We start from the raw sequence: 24,775 nt of genomic DNA, 5'->3' as shown, positions 1-24,775 counted from the left end.
CTTGAAGCAATAACTTTGATTTCCTGTGCACCAGTTCCTCTTTTATGTGTAAATTTTGTCATGCTGTACCCGTAGATGAAGTTTCTCAGAAGTCATCCTTGTGTCTACACTTCTGTGGCAGATATCAGTCATTTGACCATTTGTAGTAACAGATTGCAAACCTTTCTTGGCTATTGAAGTGGAGTGCTGAGATTTGAAATGTCCTTATATTCAGAAACTGAGTCATGAGTCAAAGAATAAAACCAAAGGAGCCACATGGTTTTGGAAAAATTGGGACAAGTAAAGAAAGATCCCTAAACATCACAGGTATCAGCTACAGTGAAGGAACAATAAAGTGTAAATGCCTTTAGTTGGCGTGGAGACCTGTGTGCCAGGATACTGACTCGGGGCTGAGTTACCGTAAAAAGCTCTGGGAGCTGCCTCCGTGACTTGGGCTGAATGTTGTAAGCATAAATGCAAAGCATTTGAAGTAGGCTCATTTTAGGTCTTTCTAGTTCTGAGAAGTCTTAGTTTTGGAGGTCTTACATCTCAGCATATCAAACATACGGTTTAATATGGAGGACTCACTGGCTGACAGTAAGGCCACAGGGGCTGCATGTTGTCTACCAGCACAGTTCAGGAAGCTGTGGATTTTGTTTGTGTGTTTGGACCCAGCCTATAAATAACAAATGGGTCATCTTGGCTGCGGAATAGCCTTCTTACTTGGAAGGTTGAATGTGTTGGCTGTTTTCCAGGACATTCGACCCAAGAGTCTAAATCCCAGATATGTCATGTTTCACTAGCCCTGGACGCTCTTGTTTCTGAACAGCAATCCATCCTACATGGGCCCATGCTATGGGCCAGAAGGGGTTTTTTTTTATGGGAAACTCAGGTGTGGTGGGACGGTGTGTATTTCTCCATTGAATACCAAAGCAGAATGTTTGTGCTTAGAACCACGTTAAGCATGAACCGCTTCCTTGCATAATATCATCCCATTTTCTGATGATTAAGCCTTAGTTTCATAATTTTAAGTTTTAGATGAACTATCTTGGGAATTTTAATGATTTCTTGATTTTGCTAGTGCCTATGGAAAATTGCCACTTTATACTGTTATTTGCAGGTGATTTATCTCTTTAATAGGATATTCACTGATGACATCTGCTGTTTGAAGGGGCTGGAGACACCTCAGGACTTTTCATTTTCAGAGGCTTTGCTTATACTTAACTTTCACAGTAAGATTCGTTGAAAGATGTAACTGACATGTATAAAGCGTACATGCTTACTCATGGGGAAGCAGGTGCCCAAGAAATGGTGGTTTTCTTCTCTTTCCCTTTCTTTACCTTGAGCTATTCTCATTCAACCATCCAACCCCTTGGTCTCATTAATGTTCTCCTATCCCCGGAGAAGGCTATCATAGTGAGTTTTCCAGGAGATAACAATAATGAACCTTTATGTCCTTCAAAGTCTATAAATATTCTTCTAATTAGTAAATATCCCTCTAGTCCAGGTTTTACCAATAGGATAATCAAGATGTGAAGTTGGCGGGATGTTTTGTGTCATTTTGTTTTATTTGCAGTCATAGAACTGTACCCCTAGATTCCAAATCCTGTGTTGAGAACTAGGGCATCACATCACAAACACTTTATCGGGCCTGCGTCTCAGCAAAGGCTGAGGAGGTTTTGAGTATCAACCATACATATAAACATATATATATATACCATGAGTTTATAGTATTTTGAGGAATGGCCTGTGTTGTTTCACTGTAATGCTGTCCGTAATATTAAATGAACCAAGTAGCTATGCATTCAGTTTTGGATGTCAATTCCTTGTTGCAAAAAGGAGCCGGTTTTGAACAAATTGCATAACTCTAGGATTAACCAAGAATGCTCCCCAGTCCTTCTCTTTTAATCTCCCTAGCAAGCTACACATGGCTGCATATGTCCCCTTGTGAGGCTTTTCCTAGTTTCTCCAGCCCTGAGATGCCCCATCCCCTGAATTTCCTTCACACCCACTGGCAGTTTCACTCAGCTCAGTGCTGGGTTATAGACAATTTCACAGTCTGTAATTGTTTCTTTAGAAGCATTCTGTCAACGGGGCAGAGGGAGTCTGCCTTCCATAGCTCTTGCGTGCCCCCTAATACCTTAAACAGGAGAGAACAGAGAGAAGACCTCAAATAAATACTCAGTATATTCTATCATTTTATCTATTTCATCTTTGGGCTCCATTTCTTTTTCTGTCTTTTTTTGAAGTGTGGCTTTCTTCCATGTTAATCAAATATGGAATATTATATTTGGATTAATCATTTTGCTTTGTTCACAAATTAATAAAAGCATTACAAAACATCAAGAGATTAATATATGTCTGAAGAGATTAATATATGTCTGAGTCATATGAATTCATAGATCTGGGTATCATTTTACAAAGAAACCAACTTCAATGATTATTTTCGTTCTTCTTTTTTTTTTTTTGGCCTGGTGTCCCTTTTTTCTGTTTCAAATATGAATTATCTAATATTGTTCCACATTGGGGGCACCTGGCTGGCTCAGTCGGTAAAGCATGTGACTCAGGATCTGGAGGTCATGAGTTCAAGCCCCATGTTGGATGTACAGATTACTTTAAGGAAATTTTAAAAAGTTAGCACATGGTATTCAAATAATATTGTTCCACATGCTTCCTGAAGGTTTTCTTTTCTTTTTTTTTAAAGTTTTATTTATTATTTATTTGGGGACAGTGGGTGGGGGAGCAGAAGGGGAGGGAAAAGGAGAGGGAAAGAATCCCAAGCTGACCCCGTGTCTGACATGGGGCTTGATCTCAGGACCCTGAGATCATGACCTCAGAAGAAACCAAAAGTTCGACATTTAACCGATCTCAGGACCCTGAGATCATGACCTGAGAAGAAACCAAAAGTTCGACATTTAACCGACTAACCCACCCAGGTGCCCCCTGAAGGTTTTCTTTTACCTTGTTTTTTATTCTTATCTAATAAATGATTTTCACTAATGCAAAGATTCTAACTTAAAATGTTCTTTTTTTTTTTTATCACTAGCGTTATTATTACAACAGTCCTATACCTGTCTGATGCACTTCGTAAGAACTTCTTAAACGAAAACTTTGATTATAAGGTAAGTATCCATCTGGATGACTATTCTGCCTGAGCGGAAGTCTTTCACCTTACACTTGAGAAACCTACCTAACGTACTTTCTTTCTCTTAATAATAGGAAAACATATTTATTCCACCTACCCTAAATTAATCTTGGGCTATATTAGTTTTCATGATGAATAATATTAGAAGTTTTCATTGTATTTGTGAACAAGTTAGGGCTATAATCATGCTTATCAAGCTAGTGGAAATCAGAGTGCTTAAGAGGAAGCAGTTCCTTGTTGTTACTATAAATTTTCATTCTTCTCGTACGGTCCTCATGTGTGACAAAGGGAACATAGAACACAGATTTCTAAGACATTTTTTAAAACAGAGTTTATATGAAGAAAATGTTTACAAAGTAAATGCTTCAGTTCCTTCTCCATCATCACATTTTTTTAGAATAAATTAATGAAAAGAAACAAAATGAAAGATTGGTAAAATTCTTTAAGGCAGAACTTTCTGTACATCTATAATATAATTTGAAATGCTTAAGAATTCTTGGTATACTATTTTCTAAATGGAAAATGATAAATGGCAAACAAAGATGGGCAGTGCCTTTTTTAGCTTCCCTTCTTGATGTTTTCGGGTTTTGGCATCTTTGTTTCTTATTCTTTTTAAATAACATTTTTCATATTCAACATTGAATAAACTGTCCCTATTGGATAACTAGAAAATACAAAAAAACACAAATGAGTAAAAACCAATGGAATTTAAAGGTTGCATACTCTGTCTTTATATCGTACCATACAATAATAATAAATATACAAAAATTTCATTATCACAACTCTACTTTTTAATATTCAGTTGTTTCTGCTATTTTATTCTCATAAATTACTCTTTCTATGTGCCTTCTTACAAAATGAAACTTGGCATATATGCTTAATCATGTTTTGGTTAAATATTTCTAAGTGGAATTATTGAGTTAAGGGCCATACCAATTATATTTGATGTCCTATATATACATCAACAAAGTATTGACTAAAATTCATATTTTGTGAAGTATCTGTTCTTGACTTTTGTTCATTATTTTGCTTGATCTTATATTTTTTTGTTTGCAAGAGCTCTTTATATATAAATGATATTAATTCTTCACAGTGTTTCTTTATTATTTCTAATTTTACTTGGTGTCCGTGAAGAAGTAGTTTCCATCCATTATGTCATGTTTTTGGTTAAGTTTATTTCTGGGAATTTTTTTCTGATCCCTTTCTGGTGCTGTTTTTGGTATAAGAAACCTTAAACTCAAAGATTTGTCTGGGCAGGGAATTTTTATATACTGTCTGAATTTAAAGCAATTAGCATATCTAGAAACGTGGATGCCTTTTTTTTTTTAATTCTCCATTAAAAGGAGTTCCAAAAATGAATTCTCACAGGAACAAAATAGCCCAACTTATACCTCAGCTTCCATGGAGATACTCAGACATAAGACAAACAAAACATCTAACATATACCAGAGAGCACTGAAGGAGTATACAAATAGTATTTATTTGCTTTCCTTCTTTGTTGCAGCAGATTTCAAACATATGTAAAAGCAGAGAGAATAGTGTGAGGAACCCCCATGTACCCACCCAGATTTGACTATTATCCACACAGGGCCTATCTTACTTCAACTGAACCCCCATTTCCCTTACCACTTTTGAAGCAAATCCAAGATATCATGTCACTTATTCTGTAAATATTTTTTGTAACACTATAGCATTTAAATATTTTATTCTCGTTTCAGATTTGGGATTCCTACTTTTACCTTGCGGTCATTTTTATAAACCAGTTGTGTCTGCAGTTAGAGATGTTCACACCTTCCAAAAAGAAAAAGGTGTTAGAAAAGTAAGTGTAAAATTGGGTGGGGATATGAGGCAAATGAAATGTTGTGCCTTTAACAGGGTGTTTATTCAAAAGATTCGTAAATCAGATGTCCATAACTGGAAATGACAATGGAGAGGCAATGAGCAAGTGGACAAGAAGCAATCTTTACTGGAAATTTTGAACTTACGCTTTTTTGATTGGGGGGGGGTGCTCTGTCTTTCAGGAATCAATATATTATAGAAGCAAATAAATTAGAGAACAAATCTGTTTTATTAGAGGATTTATACAAGGACTTGCATTAGAAGCGTCCAGACATCTACATTAAACATCTTTAATTACAAACATAGTGTCTTTTAATTCAGAAGAGACACAAATACTTCTTTGTTTTGAAGGCTTTGTATCAGGTTTGCTTTTTGTTTTATTTCAGGTATGGTGACATGCGCGTCACAATGGGTTGTGAAATTTTCAGCATGTGGCAAAACTTAGGTAAGTGATGGAAAGAGAAGCCACCTCCATTGTACAGTTTATCACTATACTTTTAAGTGTATAAATGAAGAAGGTAATTTACCAGTGAAAGTGTTTTGAAACCAAATGTTTAAATCAGTAAAGTCATCCATAGAAAGTAATTGATATTTTGGCCTTGAATGTGGTCATAACTAATTTTTTTAAATTGGTATCTGAAAAATCACCTTACCTTTGTGTGTTTCATTATTAATGAGTGATAAATTTTATAATCTAGCATTGCCCCAGTAATACACACGTTTTTAGCCATGAGCTAACCTTTTGTAATTTGGGATTGTAACAACTCAAAATTTCTAGAACCCGAAGTGAATCTATGAATCATAACAGATTTAGAATTAACTTCATGAAACATTGCCTTGTGCACCAGTACTCTTAAAAACTTAACACCACGGACCTATATCATAAAGAGTATAGACAAAGGATTTTAAAGCCTCTGCAGTTGCTAAGAAACTATTAGATTCAATTTTGTTAATCTGACACAGCACATAGAGCATACTACTCCAGCAAATTGATGACCCAGACCTGGTTGCATGGAAAAGAATAATATTTGGAAAATAAATTGTTCTACAATCTCATTGGCATAAGGTTTCTTTCTAGAGATGCCAGCTTATTTAATTTTGTATGCTAACTATGCAAGTTTATAGTATTCATTTACTATTACTGCATTGCAAACTTCTTATGATTCATTAAAGTGATGGGCCTATTTGAAATGAATATGTAATGATCTAAAAGTATCTTTTCTCTTGGGCTTATCCAAACACAACTTGGAAATGGCAGGATTTGTTTTCTGTAAATGAAAGTAGAACCATTATCGTTTTATTTCAATTTATTTACAGAGTGATTTTTGACCAGGATCTGTATATATACATGGCAATATTCATAGCAATTTGAGGAAAAGCCTTGTTATATATAATTGAGCCAGTGTTCCATGCTTGCTGGTAATTTCAGGAAAAAAAAAAAAAAAGTTAGCGTCTTGAAAGCGACCTCCAACTGTCTAAGGCCAGCCAGGAGAAGTCCATGATTGTCTCTTTAGATTCAACTCAAAAATAGCATTAGTTTGTCTTATTTGAAGAGTACTCTTTTCAGTCTTTATGTTTTGTTCATTCTTTGTGTTGTTTTTCAAAGCCCTGTGGTGTCCATATTACATTTGGCATTAATGTAACAAGATGTTATTAGTATGTCGGTACTCTTTAGAACATTGGTTCTCAAATAGGCCAGCAGCACCAGCACCTGGGAGCTTGTGAGGAATGTAAATTAGCTGGCTGCACCCCAGACCTACTGAAACAGAATCACGAGAGAGTGGGACACAACTGAGTTTTCACAGGCTCTCCAGGTGGTTCTTGACTAAAGACTGAAAAGCACTGCTTTAGAAACTCTCCCCTTTCTCTGTTTTCCCGGCCCTAGAGGCTAGCTCTAGCTCCTTTCTGGCACTCTGTTAGAAAAGGCTCATTATACTCAACTATGAATTCCCAGCATGACATAGTTCAAATGCAGGGTGAGTGTAAATTTTCACTCCATTCCTTGGTTTTTGCATTATTTCCCTAGAGTTGTATCCTGACGTCTCTGAGACTTCCAAAACTTATAAGGTGAATTTTAAAGGTCACTGCTATTGTGCAACAACTAGAATGGGAAAATGTTCAGAAATGTTGAAACCTCTCTTCCAACATATATTTTTACAAAATGATAAGAAAAATTAAGTATTCAGAGTCCCTTATAGACCTTAGTCAGCTTGTTACTTAGGAATATGAAAATCTATTTGTTATAATTTGGTTTACCTATAAATATGTCACGTTGAGTATTTTGAATGCTAAAGAAGAATTTATTCAGATAATTATAGATGTACATTTCTTAATAGAACAGGCCAATAAATTCAATTTAACATAGTTCATGAAACACTGGATATGTGCAAGTTATTTGGAGATATATAAGAAAAAATGGCCCATACCTGTACAGAGCTGTTTTTAAATCTCCTCTTTTAAACTTTTTGTCCAGTTTCTGTGGAATAAGAAAATCTTGATAAAAACGAATCATCATGTTTTAGTAAAGCAAGTAAGCTTTATGACTTCAGAAATCAAGAGCCTCCAGGGCGTGATCCCAGCGTTGTGGGATCGAGCCCCACATCAGGCTCCTACGCTATGAGCCTGCTTCTTCCTCTCCCACTCCCCTGCTTGTGTTCCCTCTCTCGCTGGCTGTCTCTATCTTTGTCGAATAAATAAATAAAATCTTTAAAAAAAAAATAATAATCCCTCCAGAAATCAAGAGCCTCAGTAGTTTTTAGTAGATATAAAAAAAAAAACCACTAATNGTTCCCTCTCTCGCTGGCTGTCTCTATCTCTGTCGAATAAATAAATAAAATCTTTAAAAAAAAAAAAATCCCTCCAGAAATCAAGAGCCTCAGTAGTTTTTAGTAGATATATAAAAAAAAAAACCACTAACNATCCCTCCAGAAATCAAGAGCCTCAGTAGTTTTTAGTAGATATAAAAAAAAAAACCACTAATTTTTAGAAAATAAATTGCGAAGAGGAAATAATGCTCAGAGTAACTGGATACGTTTTTTACCACTTGAACTACCCAGCTGGTCTAATACACAAACACAGATTTTACTGAACAGTATTTTTAAGTCAGATGTTGGTCATCCGTACTTACCTAGAAGTGTAGAAACTCTTGCATATGCTAGAAGCAGGTTGGTTTTTCGCTTCTGTTGAGAACAAGGAATAAAGGGTGCATGTAATTGAATCTACTTTTAAGCACAGAGCTGTACGATTTTCAGATCTGATCATTATGTTCCCTAGATTTACCTTTGAGCAACGAATCATATAGTAATTATAGGTTTAATTTTTTGAGGCACTACCATACTGTGTTCCACAGTGACTGCACCCTTTTACATTCCCATTAATAGTCCACTAGGGTTCCAGTGTCTCCACATCCTTGCCAACACTTCTTCTTCTCTCTTTCTCTCTCTCTCTCTCTTTTTTTTTTTTTTGAGAGAGAGAAAGAGCGTGTGCCTGTGTGTGTGTGAGCTGGAGGGTGGGTGGGGGGAGGTGGAGCAGAAAGAGAGGGAGAGAGAGAATCTTAAGCAGGCTCCACGCCCAGCACAGAGCTGGATGTGGAGCTCAATCCCACAACCCTGAGATCATGACCTGAGCTGAAATCAAGAGTCAGATGCTTAACTGACTGAGCCACCCAGACTGAGTCACCCAAGCACCCCTCCTTTTTTTTTTTTTGACACTAACCATCCTAACAGGTGTGGGGTGACATTTCCTTATGGTTTTGAGGAGTAAAGACCAAGTAGTGAAAAGTAAATACATTTTCTTAAATGTATTGTTCCTCAGTATTTTCATTTCCAAGTGGAAGGACTAACAATGCCCTGTCAAGAGAAAGGGGGAAGGCATAAATTTTCCCCCAAAATTTTATACCTTAGTACTATGCTTACAAGAATAGTCTACAAAGAAAGAGTCTAGTCTTGACTCCTGTGTCCCATCTTTGGCATTCACTGTGCTTCAAGGTTAAGTTTTTTCTTGCTATTTTTAGTTGAATTAACATTCTGACTAACTATAAAGTGGGCTCTTTTTTCCACATTTGCAAACACAGCATCTTGTAACTGCCGTAGAAAAATCAATACTTCCCTAACAGGCTGTTCTGTGCCCATAAATATAAAACTCCAGCAGCCCAAGTAGCAGATGCCCTAAATACTTCAAAACAAGACCATGTGGCTGACAATTAGAGATGCGGAAAGTACACTAAATCTTCGGTTTAAAAAGAAATCACTTAAGTAAAGTTTATTTGCTGTTGTCATACATAGCTCAAAATTTTGCTTTGCTGATTGGGGAGGAATTAAGTTGTCTATGGTGAAACCTTGTTCAGGTTTTTGCAGGTTCTGTGTTCCCAAACTATGGTTTCAGCAAGTTAGGCTATCATCATGCTTTCTTGCACAGTGATTTAAAAATAGGTGTGGTCTGTCTACTGTCTACTGTCTACTGTCAGGAGAAAATCAGGCTATAAAATGTAGTGTATGGACTTTGTTTGGATTATGTTTGAAAGAAACCAACCATAAAAGATGTGTTTTAGGACAATCAGGGAAATTTTAATATAGGCTGAATTTTAGATTAAGGAATTGTGTGCCTTTGTTAGGGGTAATAAAGGGGTTAGGGGTAATAAAGGCATTGGGAATATATATATTCCCAATGCCTTTATTAAAGATGCTTACTGATTTGTGTACAAGTAAAATGATATGATGTCTCAACCTTGCATTTAAGTACCCTAGGGGGAAGAAAAATCATTGGGGTGATAGGTGAAACAAGATTGGCAAAAATGTTGATAATCGTTGAAGCTCGATGATGGGTATGTGGGGATTTGTTTTAGTATTCTTTATAAATTTGTGTGCCTGTAAGATTTTTCATAGTAAAAAAATCTTTTACTGAAGTATAATTAACATACAGTGTTATATTAGCTTCAAGTATACAACATAATGATTCAACAATTCTGTACATTACCCAGTGCTCACCAGGATAAATGGAGTCCGTATCTGTCACCAAGCAATGCATAGTAAAACCTTTTTAAAGGAAGAAAATCAGGCTGTAAGGTGTCTATAAATAGAGATTTTTTTTACAAAGAGATTCAACAATACTCAGGGAAACAGTGATAAATAAAATAAGTGCATGCTAATGATGTTCTTTAGAGAGGCCAAAGGATGCCGGGCGCAGGAAAGAATAAAAACGAAGATCATAGTGTAGCAGTTCTGAATCTCATTTCAACAGGCAAGGGAGGACTGTTGGGGCTGGCAGGAAATTCCATTTTATTTTGCCTTTCTTGCCACTTCTTTCGCCCCTTCCCCACACATACCCAAAAGCTGTGCAAAGATTTGGTATCTTACACAGTCTCAGAACTGTGGGGGGGCCCTCCTGGTTCTTGGTCACATGTCAAGGACCTTTGTCCTGCGGTCATGGTCCCTTCAATGTGTGGCTCTGTAGGGGTGGTGGTACAGCATCTGTGGTGGACCTGGACCCCCAGCAGCCGTCCCCTAGGGGCAGGCTCATGGACTGGATGTAAGGCCTGCTCACCTCAGGCTGGGCCGGAAGTCTCCTTCCCCCATTTCACTCTCCTCCCCTCTCTTGTCAGGCTATCTTGAATAAGCATTGAGTGGGTTAGGCTTTTACAAATGACAGTAAGAGTGATTGAGTTCGGATTGCTTCTGCTTTCTGCCCTGACAAAAATAACCGAGGAAAGCAATTGCAAAAGCTGGCTGCTAGTTCCCCGCTTGAAATGTGTATGTTGGAAGGATGGGGGAGATACAGGGAGAAGAACTGTGGATTGATGTTTCTCTGTATTCTGCCACAGTGAGTTTGTTGGTCTTGAAAGGATTCATTCTTTTGGAGGAAAATACACAAGGTTAGATTAATAAAGAAGTTTCTTCTGATGAGTAAGAAGGAGGTGTTCTTGCTCAGATAAGGAGAGCTAAGGAGTCCCTTGGGAGAGATCAAATTGTACCTGGGACACAAAGGTAGGAGAGCAAAAGGAATTCTAAGCCAAGTTTATCCCTCACATGTAAAGGTAGAAAAGAATAGTAAGGGGGAAACTATCTTCTTTCATGAAACAAGCTCTCTTCTGCCCAGCTTCCGGACCTGTTCTTTGGGTTTTAAATGGATGCTTTAAGTGTCATATGCTTTCAGCCACCATGTTCAAGATTAGCACTTGAGAAATTATGTGCTTTCCGTTGCATGCAGTATTCTTATTACCAAAGTAAAACTCTGAGATTTAACACAGACGATTAGTGTAATGGATGGAACTCAACACTCACCTGCTCGATGAAATCATCGGTGTCCATCCCACCCTCTACCTTCCTTTTCAATGAAGCATCAGTACTATACTTTGTGTACTTTGGTAATACACCATTTTGAGTTCACTGTTGTTATGTGTGATCTTTTTAGAAAATTGTTACATTTTTTTTTGATTACCATTTAGTTTTTTATTTAGGCTATGTGTTTATTATGTTTAAAAACATAAGAAAATTTATATGATGCAGGGACCACTTTTTTTCATATATAAAAATTGACTCGGGGCGCCTGGGTGCCTGAGTCGTTAAGCGTCTGCCTTCGGCTCAGGGCGTGATCCCGGCATTCTGGGATCGAGCCCCACATCGGGCTCCCTGCTCCGCTGGTAGCCTGCTTCTTCCTCTCCCACTCCCCCTGCTTGTGTTCCCTCTCTTGCTGGCTGTCTCTCTCTCTGTCAAATAAATAAATAAAAATCTTTAAAATAAAAAATTGACTCTTACCACCCAGAGATAACCTTCGTGGTTAACATTAGGGGATATAATCATCTTGACTATTATATAAGCTTTTTTTTTCTTTAATGAAAGAGTAACTGCCCATACTGTATTGTACCTTGCTTTTTCAGTTAATTCTATTGAAAAGCTTTGCCTGTCATCCTTCCTAAATCTCAGTTTTAGTGACTGCATAAAAATTTTAACGTGTGACTGCATAAAAGTATACATAACCAATTCCTGATGATTTAACTTCTGGTGTCATTTTAATTTGTCATTTTTAATTTGTGGTGTAATTTTTCATGGTATCTTAGAGCTTTTTGTTAAACTGTGAAAAAGTAAATCCATAGGTTTTTTAAAAAAATGATGGAGGAATATTAATCAACATATGGAAATTTACTGTTTATATATCTGCTTAGGGAAATACTTTCTTGCCTGGAGAGACAACTATCATTGAATATACTTGTGGCGATCATTTAAAGTAAATTTAATAATATTAATTTTCTGAAATCCTACTAAGATTAAATATCCTTAAAACTCAAATGTTTTATTCCATTTAGGAGAGCACAAGCTTCATTTTATTCCTGCCTTGATTGGCCCTTTCCTAGAAGTGACCTTGATACCCCAGCCAGATCTCCGGAACGTCATGATTCCTATTTTTCATGACATGATGGACTGGGAGCAGAGGCGGAGTGGCAATTTTAAACAGGTAGGCGGAGGAGTTTCTCAGAGCAGTTCTCCTCGAGCATCTCTAGTTACCAGAGTCAACTCCGAGTTGGGAAAGAAGCACCGAGCCAGCTGTCAAGGGACTTAGATTCCAGCTTTACCTGCCTTCTCCCATTCATGTGGCCTTGGTCGCCTCTCCACTCCATGTTCCCCTGAGCCTCTGGGGAAGCTCTAATATTCCATTTCAGCTGAGTAAGTCTGTGATTTCCAGGGTCTCTGTGAAGAGCTGGCAGAGACTTGATTTGTTCCCAGTCAGACACAATGCAGACAAATCAGAAGGCTAATGATTCTTAAAACCGTTGACCTCTCTGTGGTCTGCACATGGCATTCGGTGAATGGCTTAGTTTTGAGCATTTGATGCACAGTATGTTTTATTGCTTTTTGCTTGATAATTAATTTAAATGGGAAAGCAGTGGAAATTCTTGCAAAGGAGATTCCTAGATGAGTCTATTATTTCTCATTGACAGCTCCGCTCCAGTTTTGGGAAGAATAGATGTTTTTATTGCAAAACCAGATTACATAAGAAATCAGCTGCTTTTGCCATGCCAGGTCACTCAAGTTGGAGATAGTAGCCTCCTTTCTGTTCACATAGTCACCTCACTGACCTGTATGCAGTCACCTGTGTGAAGGATCTGTCCCCACCCTTCATGCTTCTCCAGATACAGCCTTTCTCAAATTTTAGGAGTGATTATCAACTGTACGAGTGAGTGGATCACATACACAGAACCCTCCTACTGCCAGAAGCATGGCATTTCACCTATATCAATATCTCAATGTAAGAAAGCTAGTAAGTAAATGGAAGGCTATTTTAAAATTGTACCTGCATTGCAGGGGAGGGGACCCGCTCTCCTTCCCTTTGGTCTTCATAGCCTTATTAGAATTGATTCAAAGGAATAACTGAGCTTAGTCCTTTGACAAAGTCAGATATCCCTCCCAGTGTGTAGTTCCTCTCTCTGGCCATGCAGGGCTATTTCATTTTCTGTCTCTCTGCCTCAGATAGATGAAGGGATATTTCTGCTTTCTTGATATTGAAGGCCCAAAGGATTTCCATTCTTGAAGATATAAATGTTTTGACTGCAGTTTTTCAGGAAATATGTCCTTTCTGTCTCATGTAGCTTATTGCTGACTTAGAATATTTCTATGGTTCTACCATCTGTACATGGATAAGGCGAGTTCTCCCTCTGGGAGTTTGAAGTCACGTTGTTCCATCTAAATTAGCCCCCTAGAATTCCAAGGGGGTATCTGCTATTAACCACAGCTTATGATAATGTTGTTTTCACAAAATTTACCGTGGTTTTTTTCCCTTGCAGGTATAAACACGTTTCGGTTTACCTAGAGATCCCACTTGTGAAGGGGAGGAAAGGGAGTAATATTTGGGTATGTTTCAGGTGGAAGCCAAGCTAATTGACAAACTGGATAGCCTGATGTCCGAAGGCAAAGGTGATGAAACATACCGCGAGCTCTTCAACAGTATGTGAGTAATATGTATATCTCCAGTCAATTCCATTCAGAGGATTTGGTGTCATTGCTTAGCGGCTGAACACTGCAAAGACAGCCTGGGTCTCACAGGAGTGCTTTGTCTTTGTGGAGTGTGAAATAAAGGATAAATGCTAACTCTGGTGAATGGATCTTATTATCTTGATGGTTAGACCCGTCTTCTTATTTTAATCTCTGATAGGTCGGGTCACTTGTGTTATGTAACAAACAGTCTTTTCAAGCCTAGGAATTAAAGCTGGGGGTGCCAGATAATGATTTTAAGTAGGGTTAAAAGTGGGAGAAGGGGGGGAAACAGTGGTGTGGTTATCGTGTTCGTGTGCAGTGCTTTCCAGAGCAAGATATCCTTGGCTGATGTGTTGATGGGGAGTCTAACCTAGCTGACATCTGTTTTTCATTACGTGATCTGATTCATCGATACGGATTGCTCGCTCAGCGTTATTAATTGCTTTGTAAATGTTTCTTAATGGAATATCACAGAAGCAAGTCATTTTTCATAAATTCTGTGATTTGGATTCGGATGGAATCTAGAATGACAAAAGACTTAAGGGGATGTTGAAGTTGTCCTTCCCAATAGGGTGGGATCGCAGTCCAGGGTGAGTTGCTTATACCAAGTTTTCATCACTGTGTGAGATGGCCAGAGAGGACATGTGAGAGTGTTTTAGTCCTTTAGGATTTTGATTCTAACACTTGTTCTCTCTACGGTTTTCTATGGATCTTAGCCGTTTCAGTCCTAGTATATTGATAAAGTGTTTCTTTTTGAAGGCAGGACTAGCTCACTGTGCCTGGAAAATGTCTTCTGTTCTTTCAGAAGTACAGAAATCATTCAGCAATACATGTTTCTATCACAGAATATGCTCTACCTTGTACATGCGCCCAAACGTGACATCAAACTATTAATGCTTCAGAACTGGTAGCCAGACACCGAGTTGTATGCTTCGTTTTATGATCGTTAATTTAGAAAAGTAGATAGATTAGTATCCAGGTTTAGAAAGCATTATTAGTGACTGAGAGCTTTCAACTTGCCTGATTCAAAATCATCCCTGAACCTTTTAAGAAAATTACATTCAAAGGAAAAGCCAAGAAGGGGTATACAGATTTCTTGGGATGGTGGTGGGTGATGATAAAATACATTCTTTGTACTGACTCCTGAACAAAACCATTTTCTTCTGATACTGTAATTAAACTGGAACTTTTAGTAATTATTCACCAAGCCCTCGTTCATTCTAATGTACAAAGCATCTGTGTTTCATGACAGCTGGAGTTTAGCAAGAACTTTGATTAAAACCTCATCCAGTGCAATAAATTGCCTTTGAAAACTGCTCTCATTTCAGTTACTAGTCCTTGGTTTGAACAAAGAACTAAAATGAGAAAGCACTCAGTCAAATGAATCTCTTGAGATTTGTGATTAATTATTTATAATAAATTCACAAGATTAATAAATACATCATTTTATAGTGCCTCTTACCTGCTTTAATAAAGGCCTATAGCTTGCAATTTGGATCGCTTGTGTATAAATGGGGCTTTGAAATAGAAGATGTACCTTGACATTAGAATCAAACCAGTAATTAATATATTAAGCCTCTATAGTTAAGACTGTTTTAAGGTGCCTGATTCTTTCAATGGAGATTATTTTTCTTTTGTGATTTTTAGCATATTATTAGAAATGTTACTATAAATATTTTTCTTTCATGCTTTTCTCATCAGCATATTGGGATTAAATAAAACCTAAAGTGATAATTAAATATCATTACTACCTGGGCTCAGAAAAGAAAGTGAAAAGCTAACTGTATTTCAGGAAACAATGAAATGCTTCTTTGGCAGTAGAAGTCCCCATGACTTAGTATAAGCACAGTGAGTCACTGTGCACATCATGAATGAGGAACATGCCGGTATGTTACAGATTCTCATTCGTTCCCTCTAGTTCATGTCTAAAACTTCTTCAGATTTGTTCAGAAGCTGACAGTAGCGTCCTGCTTCCTGAAAATGTAGGAGTTGCCCAAATAGCCTCCTTAGAAGGAGACTTGAAATCTGTGCATTGGTTTCCTTCCTAAGAGCTTGCTCACCTTTCCCCCCCTCCCCCAACATTGTCTTCATGAACCCATACTCCGTCTTTTTGAAATAAGGAGAAGTCAGGATTATTTGCGATAATGCTGAAATTGTAGATCATAGACATCAGTGTGATATCCGCAGCAGAGTGTCAGCACTAAGCTGCTTCCCCTCGCTCTGCTTGGTTCACTCATTTGGTTTTATTTACCGAGCACCTCCCGGGTCAGGTGCCGTCCCAGGGCCGGGGACGCTGCAGTGACTGTGCCGTGGGAACACACAGGGCACTTTCCGGAAGAGCTACCATCCGTTTCACTTCTTTCTCATGTGTTGCTCCAAATAATTAAATAAGATTCCAAGTCATTTCAAAGCTCTTTATTTGGCAATCAGACGTTTACTTTTAGTTTGGAGACTGAGCAGTGGATATGCAACACGTATCTCAGGTGCCTGACTCTTCTCTTTGGATGAAGAAGACGTGGACAGACTCAGGTGTTTCATGGGGAGTGATGGCCTCAACGCTATTGCATGACGGTGTAGAGAGAGGCAGATTTAGGGTCAGATCCTACCTCCCCTGGTTGACATTCTTTCACAGAGTAAGACATTGTTGAGCGTTTAGTCATCCTGTTAGACTCTGCTTTACCCTGCTCTCCAGTGTTATGCCGGCCCGCTGCCTGTCAACTAGCAGTAAGAAATCATCCTTCCCTGTGATTGGATGAGTTCCCTGTGTACTCAGCGTGGGCACGTGACATGATGATAGGCCAGGTAGAAACATCCAGTCTCCCCAAAGTTATCTAGACTCTTCTCTTCTTGCTGATAGGCTCCCCTTCTCAGTTTGTATCCGATGAACTGAGAGAACAAGCTTCCCAACAGTAAGAGGAAGCCTGGCTGCCAAAGCAGATGAATTGGGTTCTAGACGTGGTCTAACATTTGGATCTGGGATTAGTCAAGGTTAAGCGGGCTCTGCAGAGCTGTGCCTCTTCTTACAAGAGGGTTTACGTAGCTCTGATTTCTTACTGCATCAGGAAGCTGTGCAAATTAATGAAATTCATGCCCACAAAAGAAGTCTCCATATATTTTTAGAATTATTACTTAACTTGAGTTCTTTGTTTTTCAGCCTGTAAAGTATATGAGGTGTAGGCTGTCACTTGGGGAAATTTCTACATCATCCCTCATTGCTTTGGCAGGGAGATTTGCGTCTGAGTACTTGGTTCAATACCAGTTTGGCATTTAAGCTCAAAACAGGTGCTGTTCAGAGGTTTCTTAAAAGAAAACACATTTTAAACAAACTAGGGGGCCTTCCCTGAGGGATTAGTCAGGGCAGGCTCCATCCCATGGTATACGACTTCTCTCCCTCCCTCCCCCCACTTAATCTAGGAAGCAATTCAGAATAAACCAGGGAACGAATGCTCAGGGATGCATGGGCAACAGATGAGGAGACAAGACAGAGGGCTGGGCGCTGGAATGGCAACAGCGAGAAGTGGGGAGGGAAATTGGGAGAGAACATAGGCACAGAAAGAAAGGAAGCAAGGAAGGAAGGAAGCAAGCTAGCTGGCTTTGGCAGGATAGCTTTTTTCTTTAATGTTTGTTTTTTCCTTTAAGAACAATATACGATTGGCTTAGATTGTACTTGTGAGAAATGTTTTCTCTCTCTGTTACCCCCGAAACCAAGATGAAAGGGAAACAAGATTTTAGACAGAAAAGATCATTAAATGCGGAGGGGTAGGGAAGGATCCTCACATTGCCATGCCTGTGTTCTTTCTTACTTTTATCTTTTGGGGAAAGTTCAGTCATAAAGGCTTTGCCAAGTGTATGCTTAATTTGCCGAGAGGCAGGAGTGAAAGTCAAACAGATCCTGATTATTCTGATTGTTGTGATTTTGTGTTTACATAGTGCCTCTGCTCCAAGGTGCTTAAGATGAGGGAAAATGTAGGAGGAGAGATGTGGTTCGGTACTTGTCATCAATCTGCTCTAACAACCACATAGACAGTCCCCTGTGATTAATGACAAAATGAATGAAACTGTTGAGTGAGTGCACAGATAGTACAATATGTATTGAGTGGGCAAATGTGAAGGCAAAGGAAAAAACGCAAAACGTCATACCGTCTGTACAAGGATTTTCCTCTAGCAGTTGCATTGCAGTAGAACTGCCTGGATGAAGATGTATTCCACCGAGAGGTAGGAAAACATTTTTATGTGAATAACAGCAAGATCTTATTTCAAAGTAAACTTAGAGGTCCTCCTGTTTTCACTTTTCGCGGTGTTATTTGCTGTGGGAAGGCTCAAGCCTCTGTTAGTGTAAGAGAGAAGCTAGGGGAGAATGTCTTTGAGCTGTGGGGTGCTTGTATGTTTTGAAAAGATGATCATATGCATATGTTTGTATTTGATGACTTGGATAATCTGAAAATCAATTTGCTTTGTCAATGCTTCCTGGATTAGAATTCCACTGTTTGGTCCCTATCCTAGGTAAGACATTGTTTGCAAATCGTGCTACTTGTGAGATGTTGCAGTGGTTGCTAAGGCATTTAAGGTACTGATGAAAGTAAGATGGTTGTCATGGTGACTGATAAAAATAAATGTTGAAAATGCCCTGGGTTCTTTCTTTTCCAGTCTACTAAAGAAAATTGAGCGGGAAACATGGAGGGAAAGTGGCGTTTCACTAATTGCCACTGTCACTCGTCTGATGGAGAGGTTGTTAGATTACAGGTAAGCTGAGTCCCCTGCTTCCCAGGTGTGCTGTGCTCCAGCTGGAAAATCAGAGAGTTGGGATACAGTCAGCTTTCCGCTGGAGTTAATCATCAGCCCACAGAACCCTGTGCAGTAAGACAGTGGACTTCTAACTCGCTGGTTCTGAGTTTTTAGTTGATTTTTCCCCTTTTTTCTCTCTTTTGTGTGGTGGGCCGTTCTTTCGAAGTCTTAGAGAATTGAGAAGGTTCGCAGAGTCCCGTGAGGGAAGGAATCTTTTTTGGTGATGCGACTCGACCATTAGAACCAGTAGCTCCTTTGGTTTTAGGGTGAAGAGAGTGTAACAGAGAATTGTACAGTCACGCTGCTTTCTTATGAAAGGGGGGTGGCGTGTGAAGCGCACACTGTTACCTTTCACGTGTGTAATTTTTTGATTTTTAAATTATCTCAACTGTTAAAGCAGTTCATCCCACTTAAATGTGTGGTGTTTGTCTTTTAAGAATGAAACCCTCATTTTCATTGTTGATGGCCAGTCTTCCAGCTCTTTCCCCCACCTCTGGAAGAAGGTGTATAAGAACACATCTTCACTCCTCCTTCTCCTGGGCCCCCTGTCTATGGAGAGGGAGTAGAGTCCACACGCAAGTGAAATGCACAGCAGAAATGTGCTCAGGAATGTCTCACCCGAGATCCTGCAGCCTGGGGCAGCTCCCCTAGTCCCCAGACCTTCCTTCTCAAGCGCAGCTTGCAAATTGCCTCCGGTCTCTGACAGTACTTCCCCCTCCTCCCCACCCCCAGTGGAAGAAACAGTGTTTGCCCCTAGGAAGGAAGTCCTGAGTTCTGACTGTTGCTTTTTGTTTTTAGGGACTGCATGAAAATGGGAGAGGTAGATGGCAAAAAGATTGGCTGCACAGTTAGCCTTCTGGTTAGTAAACTATTTCCCTTTTCTTCCTTATAGCCTAACATTTGATTTTTCACAGAAATACTGTTTTGTTTGTTTTTAGTTTACAATGTGTTTTTATCTGGGTGTTTCTTAGAAGAGCTTGGACGTGTTTTCAAAAGAAGCATAGCGAGCTTCAGATTGAACTAAATCCTAGAAAATTCTCAGCTGCGAACATGGCAGAATGCACCCACTTCACCCCCGCGGCTCTGTGAGATCAGAGAGCGATGCCCCCCCCCGCCCAGTTCTCCTGGGACACTTTAGCATTGGGGAGTCTTTTGTGGCTTTCCTAGAAAAAGGCACAATGTTCCCGGATAGAAGTCTTTTTACTTCTGTGTAGACAGTTTCTTTCTGTCCTTCTTATATTCATTCTACATTTTAATGATTAGTCATCTCTTCTTTTGTGAACAAATGACAGTTTCTGTTTACCACACGAATTTTCACTCTCTGGCTTGTTTGCAAATTAAGTGTCTAATGCCACTTTTGTGAAGTTTTGCATTATAACTAAGATGACCATATAATTGATCACCCAAAGAGGACATTTTTTAAGAGTAAAATTAAATATTATGTAAGGAAAACAGGCTAAACCACAATTGTCCTGGAAAACGAAATTGTACTAAAATGTCTCATCACTGACTGATAAATAGGATGGTATTCTCACCACAGAGCTAAAGAATGACCATACATAGAGATATTCTTTTATATATATATATGTTAATATAGGGTATATTGATGCTTTTGAGTCAGATTTGAAATACAGGAATATGTGACTGCTTCCAGGTCTAAATTTGTGAGAGCCACGGTTTCTTTTTCTTACGTTGCAGAATAGATGAAACCTCACCAGCTATTCTAAGTACTTGTATGGACATTCTTCTCCTGATTCTGATTGTTGCAATCACTCACATGTCCTACTGGTCCCTCTTTGCCAGGCACCTTGGAAGTGTCTTTTGCCCCCAGTCTCCTCTGTCTTGTCCTAGCTCACTGGCTTCCATCTTGTCAATCTGTTCTGTTTATTCCCCTCACAGCCCCTCTTCAAAGCACAGCACTTCTGCTCTCTTGTTATTAGTTTCCCTAATTTGTGTTCTCACTGCACTCTGCTTCACCTCTGAATAGATGCCCGTATCCGTCTTTACCACACCCACTGTGCCTGTTCCTCATTTTGAATTCGTGTCCCATATCTCCGCTTCCAAACTCAGTCACTAAAAATAGTGAGACCTGAGAGTCCTCTCTCCGGCCCCATCTTGTGCTTCGCTTCCTTCCATAACTTTTGTCATCAGACCCAACAGTGACCTCAGGCCACCAGGCCAGACTCACAAGGTCAGCCCACTCACCTCCCCTCTGAGCTCTCATTTCTAACCTTGAGCACCATCATTACCACTTGGAAGTCTCCTGCATGTGTTTCCCCAGGGTCTTGCCTGCTGTTGCCCACCTTTTACCATGTTCGAGATCCTCAGCCCAAGCTGCCTCTATATCCCTACCCATGCATCAGTGTTTGGGCAGAAGATCCGAGCGCTCTGTAAGCTTTCCGTCTTCTTAGTCCATCTCCTTAACCCCGGCTTTTCCCCAACGCTGGCCACAAAGTTTCATAAATAACCGCAAAGGACAATCTTTACCTTTTTCCAGAAGAATCTTCTTCCCTTGTCTCCATCTTCCTCCACAGTGCCTTCTCTGTGGAGGTAAACAGGTACATGCGGACTCTAGGTTCGTTTCCTCAGTTGGCGTCACAGAAGAGATCATTTCCTTCTCCACCCGTAATGAGTGCTCTGCCCAGAATATGTGTAGCCCCCCCCCATAGGAATAAGCCAGACACCTAATAAATTCTGTGGCCCCGGCAGGATTCACTTCACACAAAGAATTTATCCTTTGGCTTTGCGTTGAACAAGAACAGTCTTTATAGAAAATGTTAACTTTTTTTAAAAAAGATTTTATTTATTTGAGAGAGAGAGAGCATGAGCTAGGGAAGAGGCAGACTCCCAGCTGAGCAGACAGCCTGACCCAGGTCTTGATCCTAGGACTCTGGGATCATGACCTGAGCCAAAGGCAGATGCTTAACTGACTAAGCCACCCAAGCGCTCCAACAATGTTAACATTTTGAAAGCTGTTCTAATTTCAAACCAGCACAAGCATGCTTATTATCAAAGTGCCAAATACATAACTTTGAAGCTAATCTTTTTAGCTTCTAGTCCATATGGAAAGTTCTTGATGTTTTCTAGTAGTAATATGGTTCTCTTCAACTACTCACTTCCTCTTAGAGATTTTCCTTAACTCTTTGGAAAGATTAATTCCAGATTGTCTTCAGGAGAGCTGTGGCTTCCTTCAGAAGATTGAAGTTAAACTGTAGTGTTAAATTGGTAAAAATGTATAATGTTTGACATGACTCATACTAGGAAATGTAATTATTGTTTTGTTCTTTGTGTCACAAGTTTTGCCAGACATATGTGAAAAATTCTCATCTGCTGACTGGAAAGATCTTTTTTTTTTTTTAAGGAGAATTATTCATGTACAGAGTGATCACTTATTTTGTTCTCAAAAAAATGCTGCTTCTTACCAGAAAGCTATTAGAGCAAATCATCCCTTCGTAATGTAAAAAGCCTGCTGTGGGGTTGTTAGACTTGTGTTTACGGTACAACAATTCTTGCTAATTAAAGTGATTTTGGTCATAATAAGATGTGAATAGCATTATTTACTTAGATATTTAAGGAATGCCAAGATCTATAGGAGACAAGAGGAAAAGGGGGAGGATAATGGTATAAATTGGAAGAAAAAAATTTTATGATGCATTCCACTAAATGTCAGTGCCTCAAGGTTACAAGAGTTCTCATATTGAAGAATAGACACCTATTAGGTAGTGGACAGACAGTACATTTGACAGAAGGTCCTTGGGCTCGAAGCCAAGTGCAATTTAAGCAGCCACATTGGCTAGTTTGGTTTGTCACCAGAGCCCTGTCTAGCTAATCCTTTTCAAAGATTTTTAGAATTCCTGGTCTTTCCCCCTTAAAGAAAACCTGTCACTCCTTCAGGTCAACAGATGTATCCCCATATTGCTGCTCATTTTGCCTTCTTCCCTGTAGCAGCTAGGATCAGTCAACAACAGTGAGAGTAGTTTGGAAGGCTTCCCCAGCGATTTCATAATACACAATGATCCTCTAACAAAAAGTGACCCATTTAGAACCTCATGGCATCCCGCTTTTGCTGGAACCTAATGTCATGTACATTTTTGTTCCTACGTTTACTAAGTTCAGCGAGGGCTAAGGTACTTTGTATGATGTGGTGAAGGACAACGTGTGGGTGTTTATAGTTTACACCTTTAAAAAGCCAACATAATGTGTCCAGGTAAGTCAAAGTTGAATTTTTCATAACTAATGTTAAAACATTTTAGAGAAGGTTAGAAATATCCAGATACTTTTTAAAAAAATAAATATTTTTGATAAGCATGCTCCTGTAATAATAGTTTGAAATCTCTTGTTAATAGTCCCTTTACTGGAAATATTGAAACTCCAACACAAGTAAGAAACTCAGAATAATACTTTACCAATAAAGAGCATTTTCATTTGCCCTCTTTTACATGATTCTTCAGGGGAAGAAAAAATGCTTTTACATTATTTTTATTCCTCCTTACCTATAGATCTTAGATCCTTTTTTTCCCTCAGAGCAAAATATGTTTGAAATTTGAAATTAAGCTATCCTTTGAATATCAGTGCTGAGGTTTAATAAGCAGATTAATCTGTTATGTTATTTTTAATATTTTTTAGTTGAACAGGCAGTAAAACTAACAAAAAAATAATAGAGCACAAAAGAAATGTGAGTCACTGGCAGTAACACTCCCCAAGCATTACCAGCTTATCCAGTAATTGGTAGGTAATGTTTAACACAGTGTTGCATTACAAGTGTTATCACTGGGCCTCCTCCCCTAATTGTTAAAAAGATATTCATATGGGGAAATGCATCCATCCTTGTAGTTCCAGACCTGGAACTTCTACAGAGTAGAAAGCAGCTGTTTTCAGGCCAAACTGTTGAGCAACGATCCATACTTGTATTCTTTTTTACAGAACTTCTATAAGACTGAACTAAACAAGGAAGAGATGTATATACGCTACATCCACAAACTCTATGATCTGCATCTCAAAGCGCAAAACTTCACAGGTAATTCTGTCTTTTGGCTCAGGCTGGGGAGAATGGGCTGGACCCTGGTGCATTATACATGGTCGCTCCTTTGCTTTGTATAATTAGAGCTGAGGACTCAAGCATTTGTACTTTGAAATTGAAATTTTTAATTGGATCTATGTTTCTAGGTACTCCATTTTAATTCATTGGCTTTTTTACTGTATCTCTTGGCATTGTTTTTTAGAGGTTGCTTTTGGGATTACAAAATACATATCTCACTTTTCAGAGTCTACCTACAGTTGGTATTTTACCACTTTAAATTAAATAACATTACGTTGTAGTTGTCCTACATATTACAGGCGCATACATTGAAAACCCCACTGGGTAATGCGTAATTTTTACTTTAACCGTCATGCCTATTTTAAAGAATTTAAGAGGATTAGTCTATCATATTTGCTCATATATTTACTCTTGTGTTGCTTCTTTCTTCCTTCATGAAAGTTCTTAGTTCCTCTTTCTTATCATTTTTATTTCAACCTAAAGAACTTGTTTTCATATTTCTTTGAAAGTCGATCCAGTGGTGAGGGGCTCCTGGGTGGCTCAGTCAGTTGGGCAACTGACTCTTGGTTTCCGCTCATGTCATGATCTCACAGTTATGGGATTGAGCCCCGAGTAGGGCTCTGTGCTCTGCTCAGTGTGGAGTCTGCTTCGGATTCTCTCTTCCTCTCCTTGTCTCTCTCTCTTTCTCAAATAAATAAATAAAATAAAATCTTTAAAAACAAAACAGTAACAAAAAAGTAGATCTAGTGGTGAAGAATTCTCGTTGTGTTCCTTCATTGGAGAATGTCTTCATTTTGCCTTTACCCCTAAAGGATACGTTTGCTGGATATCGAATTCTAGGTGGATAGTTCTTTTGTTCCAGTATTTGAAAAATGTTGCTCTGCTGTTTTCTGGCCACCATGGTTTCCAATGAGAGGTTAGCAGTCATCTAAATCGTGTCCCTGTGTATAATGTATAAGTTTCTCTGGTTGCTTTCAAGACTTTATCTTTGGTTCCCAGCAGTTTGGTTATGATGTATACAGG

At 38.9% G+C, this 24,775-nt stretch overlaps 1 protein-coding gene across 4 annotated transcripts in view; it reads left to right on the top strand.

Moving 5' to 3' along the window:
- Positions 1–24,775, top strand: part of DOCK4 (dedicator of cytokinesis 4) — a 412,699-nt gene that overhangs the window by 336,699 nt on the left and 51,225 nt on the right. For 3 of the 4 annotated variants that reach the window (XM_034670756.1, XM_034670760.1, XM_034670743.1), the window contains exons 28-36: positions 3,026–3,101; positions 4,843–4,943; positions 5,350–5,408; positions 12,264–12,412; positions 13,818–13,903; positions 18,406–18,432; positions 18,577–18,672; positions 19,513–19,573; positions 23,638–23,731. In XM_034670756.1, the coding sequence (XP_034526647.1) occupies positions 3,026–3,101; positions 4,843–4,943; positions 5,350–5,408; positions 12,264–12,412; positions 13,818–13,903; positions 18,406–18,432; positions 18,577–18,672; positions 19,513–19,573; positions 23,638–23,731 (749 nt within the window). The remainder of the gene's footprint in view (positions 1–3,025; positions 3,102–4,842; positions 4,944–5,349; positions 5,409–12,263; positions 12,413–13,817; positions 13,904–18,405; positions 18,433–18,576; positions 18,673–19,512; positions 19,574–23,637; positions 23,732–24,775) is intronic. The other variant, XM_034670751.1, reaches the window with a different exon arrangement.

The sequence above is a fragment of the Ailuropoda melanoleuca genome, chromosome 1, assembly GCF_002007445.2.
Source record: "Ailuropoda melanoleuca isolate Jingjing chromosome 1, ASM200744v2, whole genome shotgun sequence".
Taxonomy (NCBI): domain Eukaryota; kingdom Metazoa; phylum Chordata; class Mammalia; order Carnivora; family Ursidae; genus Ailuropoda; species Ailuropoda melanoleuca.
The sequence above is the reverse complement of the archived record's forward strand: the minus strand, read 5'-3'. Positions and strand labels throughout refer to the sequence as shown.